At 37.9% G+C, this 9,474-nt stretch overlaps 2 protein-coding genes and 1 long non-coding RNA gene across 3 annotated transcripts; 1 reads left to right on the plus strand and 2 right to left on the minus strand.

The window, feature by feature from the left end:
* Positions 1-266: 266 nt before the first annotated feature.
* LOC148295122 (protein FAR1-RELATED SEQUENCE 5-like) lies at positions 267-2,390 on the minus strand. The gene has a single exon (XM_088252397.1). The coding sequence runs from the start codon at positions 2,388-2,390 to the stop codon at positions 267-269; it is 2,124 nt and encodes a 707-aa protein (XP_088108523.1).
* Positions 2,391-3,845: 1,455 nt separating this feature from the next.
* LOC110774348 (putative leucine-rich repeat receptor-like serine/threonine-protein kinase At3g14840) lies at positions 3,846-4,163 on the plus strand. The gene has a single exon (XM_021978876.2). It carries the CDS (start codon positions 3,846-3,848, stop codon positions 4,161-4,163), a length of 318 nt encoding a protein of 105 aa, XP_021834568.1.
* A 1,142-nt stretch (positions 4,164-5,305) lies between these two features.
* On the minus strand, positions 5,306-7,389 carry LOC148295123 (uncharacterized). Its single transcript, XR_015835185.1, has 2 exons — positions 7,145-7,389; positions 5,306-5,944 (listed from the first exon to the last, which is right to left on the minus strand). It is a non-coding gene; the product is annotated as an uncharacterized LOC148295123 (long non-coding RNA).
* Between the last annotated feature and the right edge of the window lie 2,085 nt (positions 7,390-9,474).

The raw sequence follows: 9,474 nt of genomic DNA on the forward strand, positions 1-9,474 counted from the left end.
ATATAGAAAACTTCACCTGATCATTAGCCTTCATAACAACCGGGCTTTGTATAATACAAACATAAATCATTCGGTAGGTCCGTGCATCCTGTAAAATTCGTCGAATAATGGGTCACTGAGATCTATTGGAGTTGATTCCTCATTGTTCGATGGTGATGTCCTGCATAAACACCAAACACAAGCACATAAAAAATTTAACTATTCAAATTTTAGGTGTTATTATAAATAGTTTTAACATCTTACGGTGTGTTCAAATTTCTTGGGCATTATCTTATATCATGACCAATGTTTCCACACTCCCGACAGTGTCGAATCCCTCGCTTCATTGCCTTTTCCTTTGCTCCTGTTACTCGTTTCCACCTTCCTTTGCACCTTACTCTCTTAGGGTCTTTCATATATTGTGTTTGAGAGCTGGACCCTCCAACTTCGTTATTACTTGGTCCATCCTTCAACAACTTCAACTTCACCCGCAAACTTTTTAGAGTCTCTGACACTAGCTCACATCCTTCTTCACACATTAATGCATCCTCAACCACATCTGAAGCAAGTCGGGACATTGTACTCCGTTTTATTAAAATACCAGGATCTGCAGAGTCTTTAATTTCGTTGCCATTTGCATCTAACACCAATCCAGCTTTCGCAGTTTTCTTCCACCTTTTCAAAATATATTTATCGGGCATATATTCAATCTGGTCCCTTCTGAACAATGCTAGGATGTGCTTGCAAATAATCCCAACAAATTCAAATCTTTTGCAGCTACACGATGCGTGGTCAGAATCTTTGACATATACGACTTCTGCCACTCTTGTTTGCCAATTTTTCCTTTCGCTCACATTAAAGACAACTTTAGAAGCATCCTCTGTTTTGAGCTCTAGGAAACATGCTGTACTTTGTATTAGTTCTTTCTCAAACTTTTGAAACATTGTCCTTGTGTACAAGGTAGCCATTTGTTTGTTCATTGGCATTGGTAGAATACATTGAGCCACTTCAAATGCATCTACGTGATCAGCAGCTAACTCTTTTTGACGTTGATGAGAAAGAGCCCTCTCAAATCGTATTATGAAATCCATCAACGAATTTCTCCTTGATATGTATTGCTTGAAGAAAGCATGAGAACCTTCCGCTCTTTGGCTACTTGACATTCCAGCGGCAAAAAAGTGTCGTGCGTAGGCTAGAACCCAAGATTCCCTTAAATCAAACATTGAACTTAGCCATTGATGGTCAGTCAAACCAGCCTTTGTAACCACAATATTCCACTTTGCATCAAACTCATCCTTATTGTCAGTATCCCATATGACTTTTTGAAATTCACGCCAATACTCCTTATAAGCAGAATGTGGTAACTTAACATGGAACTTTGATGTGATGTGCCATATGCAAAGTCGATGAAATGTAGTCGGGAAGGCTATTGAAATCGCTCTAGTCATGGCCGCATCTTGATCTGTAATGATCGTTTTAGGTTCGCCACCTGGCATGGCTTTCTTAAACTCCTCAAACATCCAAATAAACGACTTAGTCGTTTCCTTGCTAAAAAATGTGCATGCTAAGACAATTGTCTGACCATGGTTATTAACTCCCAATATTGGTGCAAATGTCAAGTCGTATCGATTCGTGTTGAATGTGGTATCGAATACAACAACATCTCCATAAAATCGGTACGCCCGTCTAGAAGTTGCATCTGCCCAAAAACATCGACTAAACCTGTCTTCGCCATCTCCCTCAATCTTGAAATAAAAAGCCTCATTTTTTTTATGTTCAGCCATAAAATACTCGGTCACTAGTTCAACATCGTGGTTCCTCAGCTTCCCATTCACACTACATTCAAGATTGTAAATATCCTTTTTGATAAAACCAATTTTATCCATTCCTCCGGATTGCACCTCGAAAATACTTACCTTCTGATGAATGGGGATATTAACCGAACCCAACTGTTTTGTAAGTACTTTTGTAGAATCTGAAATACGACGGTGTGATCTCAATAAATGCACTCTTTCTGAGGCTGTCATCTTATGATTGTGTCCCTCTGCAAAAAGAGAGATGGTATACTTCTTGCTCCCATTTGTCTTCACAACCACAATCTTAGCTTTGCAATTGCATCTACTTATTCCCCGCTGTCTTTTTCTCTCCCGAGTTTCATCTTTCTTGTATGCACCTTGTTTGAAACAGACAAATTCTTTCCTCAGAATCTCTTTCTTATTTTTTCCCCAAAAGCTGGAATGAAGTCGAATACCAAAGCCAGCCAAGAATGCATATCTATTATAGAAATTATAAACGAGGTCAAGCGAGTCCAACTTCATCCCAACCGTTGGTGTTTCCTCATTTCTTACTTCATGAATGTAAACCATCCCATTAGCTGTTACACAGTCATCACTCTCTGAGCCCCCAGACATTTTACCCACATATATTTTTGAACTACTTCTATATCACTGCATAGCAAATATTAATTCATTAATCAATCATTACTGCATTACAACATATCAATGCATTCCACTTACACAAAATATTGCCCAAGTTGACACAAAAAAGACGCATAGCCTAGCTTGTTTGTAAGAGCCATTATTACACAAAATTTAATAATAGTTACGTCATCTCTTGTGCAATAATCTGGAAAAAATAACATTAGAACCAACATGTTCAACTAAGAACACAAATGTAATTCAAACCAGCAATTACAGAAAATTTCGAAATTTAATAATAGTTACGTCATCTCTTGTGCAATAATCTGGAAAAAATAACATTAGAACCAACATGTTCAACTATGAAAATTTCCAATTTTGGTGAGTCCAAATCAATTTCGGCATCCGAAAATTCAAAATGAAAAAAAAAAAAAAAAAGGATTGGAATTGGAATATATCTCAAGATTTCGAAACTTCCGAATTCCGAAATATATTCTGGTTTCAAGTTTAGACTACATGTAATAACTAATTCCATGTTGAACTAAATATGACATAAAGTGAAATTGGTATTTAAGTGAAGAGGTAAATTAAAACCTCAATAGATAGATCTAAAACAACAATGATTAAATGTTCCTACTAACAAGCAACAAACACACAGATTCACAACAAATCAATTATTAAAACCTGCAATCCTAGGAAAAAGCTAAGTGACACCCTAGGCACTCAAAAGGATCAGTCAATCTAGGCATCCCTAGTGTTAGCAATAACTAGAGTGGATAGTGTGTGAACATTCATCATAGATCGCAAGAGTATCAAACATAGTATGACTATTCAAACAAATAAGAACACACACCAGAAATTGTTCACTCATAAATCCAGCATTCATCAAGCATCAACACATAAAATATGGTGACCTAGAAACCTACCAATGAAAAAAACTGGAGATCATCAAATAAAACTATTTGAGAATTCCCTCAATTAAAAGGACTATATATATATATATACACTTATGAATGTAATATATAAATAAGAAGCCATATGCTAAACTCAATGCTTATCAACCATATCCCTACTGGTTATAAATATATCTATTTATTTCTCTATAAAAAAAAGAGATATTTATTGGTTTAGCAAATTTGTTCAAATTCCCCTTAAGTACATATGGTACAGATCAATCCTTTGAATTTCATTCACTACCTACCAATTCATCATTAAAACTTTCTCCTTATACATGGGGCTTGATTCACGTGCGAAGGATGTTTGGAACTTTTGGAAAATTTCGGAAAATCATTGAAAATTTAAACATGTCTAATGATCTGAAAGGTTAAATTCGGCTCAAAATTAAAAAAAATATATACTGAAAATTTCGAAAAACTATTATATATTATCACTTAGATGTTGTTATTTTTATAATTCGTCGATGTCTACTAAAAGGGCACAACTACTTAGATGATGCTTACAATCAATGTGGCTCTCCTCTGCTGCAATGTCACTTCAACAGTTAGGCCTACCATGTCTTTAGTTGTCAGCATGCTTGAAGGCAGGGCTGCTGTTCAGGAATTGGTCTCAGATCCAAATGCCTCAACTAATGAGATCGAAGCAATGAGGAAACATTTTGAATCCAGTTTCGGAAGGAAAACCGGTGAGAGCCAGACACAAACCGCGTCAACTGAAGGGCCTTGGACTGGTTCATCGACATCTGCTCATGATCTCTATCCAGTCAATCCTGATTCAACTTACTGGGACAACAGAAATGAAAGAAACTGAGCAAACTGTCTTGACTCTCAAACATTTATGTTCATATATCATCTCTACTCCCTCTCTATATACACACGCATATATATTTTTTGTTTGGCAAGATAGCTGAAAGAATAATATAGATGTTTCTACAGCATGGTAAATTGGTAAATGTAAATTATGAATCCCTTGGATCAACTTTGCTACAGCACAGAAGCTGGTATATTATATCTTTTGAGAAGATTGCATTACGATGACATAATTTGCAATACAGGGCAGATTATATCTTTTTAGAGTCAGGAAAACTGAATAAATTACTTGGAAGCTAAGCTTTGTCACTGTTTCTATCAATCCGAAAGCTAAAAACATTAGAAGAACAAAAACTAACAATCCGAATGTAGCAATTGAGGAAATAAAATATAGCTCCCAAAAAACATCACAAAAACTGTAAAACAATTGTATGATCGGTGCTACTTCCACAATTACATAGTAGATAGACTGTACTTAATGATTTCTAATAGATGCAGTAAATAAGTAGTCTCCGGACACATTAAAATCCCGATAGGCTTTGTAGGTGCCTGCTTGACCAACCAGGAAAATTCATTCATGTTATATAACACTTTTGATAAGTTCTGATTTGCTCTAATTTACAATTTACAAACTTTAGATAAGTCCGTTTCCTCATTTAAAATATAATTAAAATTATCAGATATTCCACCTCAATTTTTTTTCGTTTAAAGGTTTCTTAGACGAAGAAACAAAGAAAGGAAAAGTCATATTGATATTGATAGAACAGAATTGGAATATTAACTTTAATGTCGCTCTAAAGACTCAGTCAACAGCACCCTTTCATCTTTTTTGGACTGAAGCTGACAGGACCCGCCCCGAAATTCCTTGGAACCCGAGACGAATCCTGTGGAAATTCCGACATCTTACCGATGTCGGGCCCACTTACTAAAAACCGAGACTTTCTGCCGAAAATTCGGCAAAGTCTCCCCTGTAAATTGAACATTCCCCAAATTATTTCAACCTGCATAAAACACATTTTAAAACACCAACTGGCAGCATGCACAAGTTAACAACATACAATCACATAATAGGCCTCCGGCCTTCAGATAATTCAAAACCAAACTATTCATGATCTCAAACAATTATACGATTACTCCCAAAAATCATTAAACCGGATTCAAATCCATTATTCACATCAAAAATCCGATCACACATTCAGAATCGATCAAACCTTTTAAACGCAATAATATTCCGCGGCTGCACCTGGTGAGACCGCAGGCTGCCTACGTACCCTTGGACAAGGGATCAAGCCACACGTAGTTCTCATCATCAACGGTCACAACTCCGATAATAAACGATTATTTACAACCGAACCAACTATACAGTTCAGATCTATCACAATTCTAAATCCGATACAAACACATTGAAACATTATCACTTCCTTCCCAAGGCATCGTATTAAGAAGACATCGGAAGGGCCTGGACAAACTCCGACGGGCCTGGGCAAAATAAATGCAAAATAAACATCTGAAGGGCTTGGACAAACTCCGACGGGCCTAGGCAAAATAAATCTCCGAAGGGCTTGGACAAACTCCGACGGGCCTGGGCAAAATAAATCAATCTCCGAAGGGCCTGGACAAACTCCGACGGGCCTGGGCAAAATAAATCAATCTCTGAAGGCCTGGGCAAACTCCGACAGGCCTGGGCAAAATAAATCAATCTCCGAAAGGCCTGGGCAAACTCCGACGGGCCTGGGCAAAATAAATCAATCTCCGAAAGGGCCTGGACAAACTCCGACGGGCCTGGGCAAAATAAATTCTCAAACATAAAACCCATAACCGGGGAGGTACCTAAGGTAGTGCTAATAACACTCAAATTAACATTCGAAGTACCCTACACAAAATCCACAATGATAGTACTTTATCAAATATTATATATAACCTTAAGAACCTCGAATATTAACAATAATAGGATCACTCACAGATTAACAATCTACTTATAAATATAAATATAAATATTCATTCCTTGATCATATAAATCCCTAGTAAATTTCATGATAATTCAATCAATGAGAAAAAATAATAATATTCTAAACCAACGATCAATCACACGAGCATAAGTTACATAAGGATCCTAAAACAATATACATAAGAAACTACACTTCTGAAGACTCACGTCCATATAAATACTAAAATTCAAGCCGAGACCGTAGACTCGCTTGCAAGGTTATCCCCATACTTTTCGAAGGATAAAACTACCTCGGAAGAGTCATGGTCAACCGAGAATCCAACTGTTCAAACTTGGTCAACCGGGCCCGCGGGGCCCACGACCTCCAAATTCCAATCCGAAAGTTCCTATGTATTCTACAAGGCTTAGGACACACATCCTGCAAGTTTGGTCCAGATCGGACGGTCGGATCGCTCACGATCGCACGATCGGACGGTTATCGTAAAAATACAAACTTTAACTTATTGAATCGGAACATCCGGGGCTCCGATTCACGATCCGTGAAATCCTACACAATCCTAGGAATGCCTAGATCAACATATCTTAAATTGGAAGCGATCCAACGGCTCTAACCTATCGAACCCGGGAAATCACACAATATGTAAAATTCGTTCGGGGTTCAAACGTTATCCGAATTGAGATCCGCAAATTCCTATGCGCTCGTGACAACTAGGAGATCATTTTAGGACAGAATTCCCCTTTGCTACAGTGCCCAGGCGCCGCCACACGCGCTGGCAGCGCGTGGTTGCCCAAACCGATATAGCATCGCCGGAAAATCTCAAAATCACGACTCCAAACTCCTACCCTAGGTAAAACCCCTAATTTGGAGCCACTTTTGTTCTTGGACCTACCCCAAAAAGTCGACGGAAGTGGCTGAAAACTGAGGTCGAAACCGACAGATTTTTCAATTCGAAAATCGACTTGCCTACGCTAGAAATTTCTCAATTCCTATCCAACCAGCAGCTAGATCATGAAAAGTAGTCGAAATTCCATACCTCATTCGTCCGATTTGGTGGAGAATTGAGGGAGAACAAGCGATGGGAAATTCTGTCAAAACCAGCCGCGATTTTCTGCATTTTCCGGTGGCTTCCGGCGGAGGTGGCGGCTGGGTTTGGCTGGGATTGGAAGAGGAAGACCAGCCGGTCAGTTTGGGACCGGTCTCAGCTCCGGTGGTGGACCGTAGCGGCGGCGGCGGCTCAAAGAAGCCGCCGGTGAACAGTAACAGCGAAGGGGAGGGGGTTTGGCTGCGCACGGGGGAGTAGAGGTGTCAAACGGGCCGTGCCGGGCTGGCCCGTCCCATTTAAACTCGTGCTTTTAACATTTTCGTGCCGTGCCGGGCCGGCCCAGTTAACTTAGCGGGCCGTGCCGTGCCAGCCCATTTAGTAAAATCATAAATCCCAGCCCGGCCCAAAGCCCATGTCCAAATTGAAACGGACCGGGCCAGGCTCGTGCCGTGCCCGTGCTCGTGCTCGTGCTCGTGCCGTGCCCGTGCTCGTGCTCGTGCTCGTGCCATACTCGGGCCCACGAACCAACCCATTTAATTTGAATTTTTTTTTTCCCTTGATTTTTTTTTTCCACTACATAATTCATATTATAAACATAAAAAATATAATTAGAAGCAAGGAATGATGAACTATTTAAAAACATTAATCAATCAAACATCTAAACAATATGAAAGTTTGGAGGGCAAAAAAATAGCCTCGTTAAAACCTTGCCTTAAAAAACCTTGCCTTAAATTCTGGTTGCAAAGCCACTTGAACAAATCTTTCAAAACAACGATTTTCAGCAAAACGAAAGGGTAATTCAGCACATGCAATAAATCTAGCAAACTCAACTCTCATTTTAGCTTGAGAGTACTTAAATGAAGAGATTCCAGTATTTGCAGATAGTTGAGACTGCTTAGCATGATTATGACCATTTTTTTTAAGACATGCATTAAAATGCCTACGAAGATGCCCAGTACCATTTGCAGTTTTACAAGTCAAAGTATGCTTGCAATAAATACACATAGCCTTTGGAAGAATAGTCCCATCATCAAGTTTTTGGTCACAAACTTTAAAATGTTTCCAAACTTCAGAAGTATTTTTTCTTTTTTTAACCTCAGTTTGATCAATGTTTTCTTCTTGAGTGTTTGATTCAAGAGACATCACAGCATGCATAGGTTGCTCCACATCATTAGAGGTTAAGTTATTTTCATGATTAGGCATGTCATCAGGATTAAAATCCAATTCAATATATTTACGATTTTGCCACTTGGGGTATTTTCACCATATCTTTTTCGTTACAACTCCGAATCGAGCCCACCGCATGTCTACGGATTCGTCTCAGTACGACCTACATAAAAATACCAGCCACTGTCCCAAAATCCTTCCGGATTAAAATGACAATTTTGCCCCTACCCCGAGGCCAAAATTGGAAATTCATATTTAAATAAATTAAATAATTTGGTGGCTAAATAATTTAGGGTCGGGGTGTTACAGAAGCTTATTTTGTCTTCGACATGGGTCCTGAAGCTAACCCTTTAATTCCTATCACTGTCATTATTTTGAAAGTAATTTTGGTTTTATGGATGAATTTAAAATGGGAAACATTAATTGTTTGGCCGATTAGGTGAGTCACATAGTCACATGGCTCTTGACACAAGTTCATTATGATTTTTACTAATAACACTTTTAGAAATCATCATTTTGTAAATCATAATTTGATACGTATATAATTCAATAAAAATATAATAAGAAAATTTATACACACATGTAAAACTGTTATTGATATGAAAGTAAAAGTTTCTTATTTTTTTTAATCGTTGGAAGTAAGAGTTTCTACTTAGAGTCATGTTCCTTTTACTAATATAATTTTGACTGCTCTATTTTTCTTTATTTTTTCTTTGACAGATATAAATTAAATTAAGAACCTGCGGCTTCAATTCAAAGTCAATAACGTACAGCTTCAATGCATTAACTGGTTGATTGGGAAGTTGGAGTGTCCATCCAAAAGATGTAAATACTGGAAAACTGAGAAAGGGAATGTTGTGGAAACTTTTCTGTATAGATTATTATATTTTTGGAAACCTTTATTCGGGTGATTACGTGTTTTAGTCAAAACAGCTTTTCGATGTACATGTTAGTATGCAGATTTTGGAATTAAAATAATTAATTACTGGTGTGAAAGTCTATGTTAATATGGCGACATGAATACGCGATATGGGAACATGGTTAATGGCAAATTTCAAAAAGCTAGGACACAGAGACATGGGAATTTTATAACAAAAACTTGTATTTTTTTTTATAAATAAAATATTGATGTTCATACTCCAATTTCACAATAC

Source organism: Prunus avium, chromosome 4, assembly GCF_965620075.1.
Source record: "Prunus avium chromosome 4, drPruAviu1.hap1.1, whole genome shotgun sequence".
Lineage (NCBI taxonomy): Eukaryota > Viridiplantae > Streptophyta > Magnoliopsida > Rosales > Rosaceae > Prunus > Prunus avium.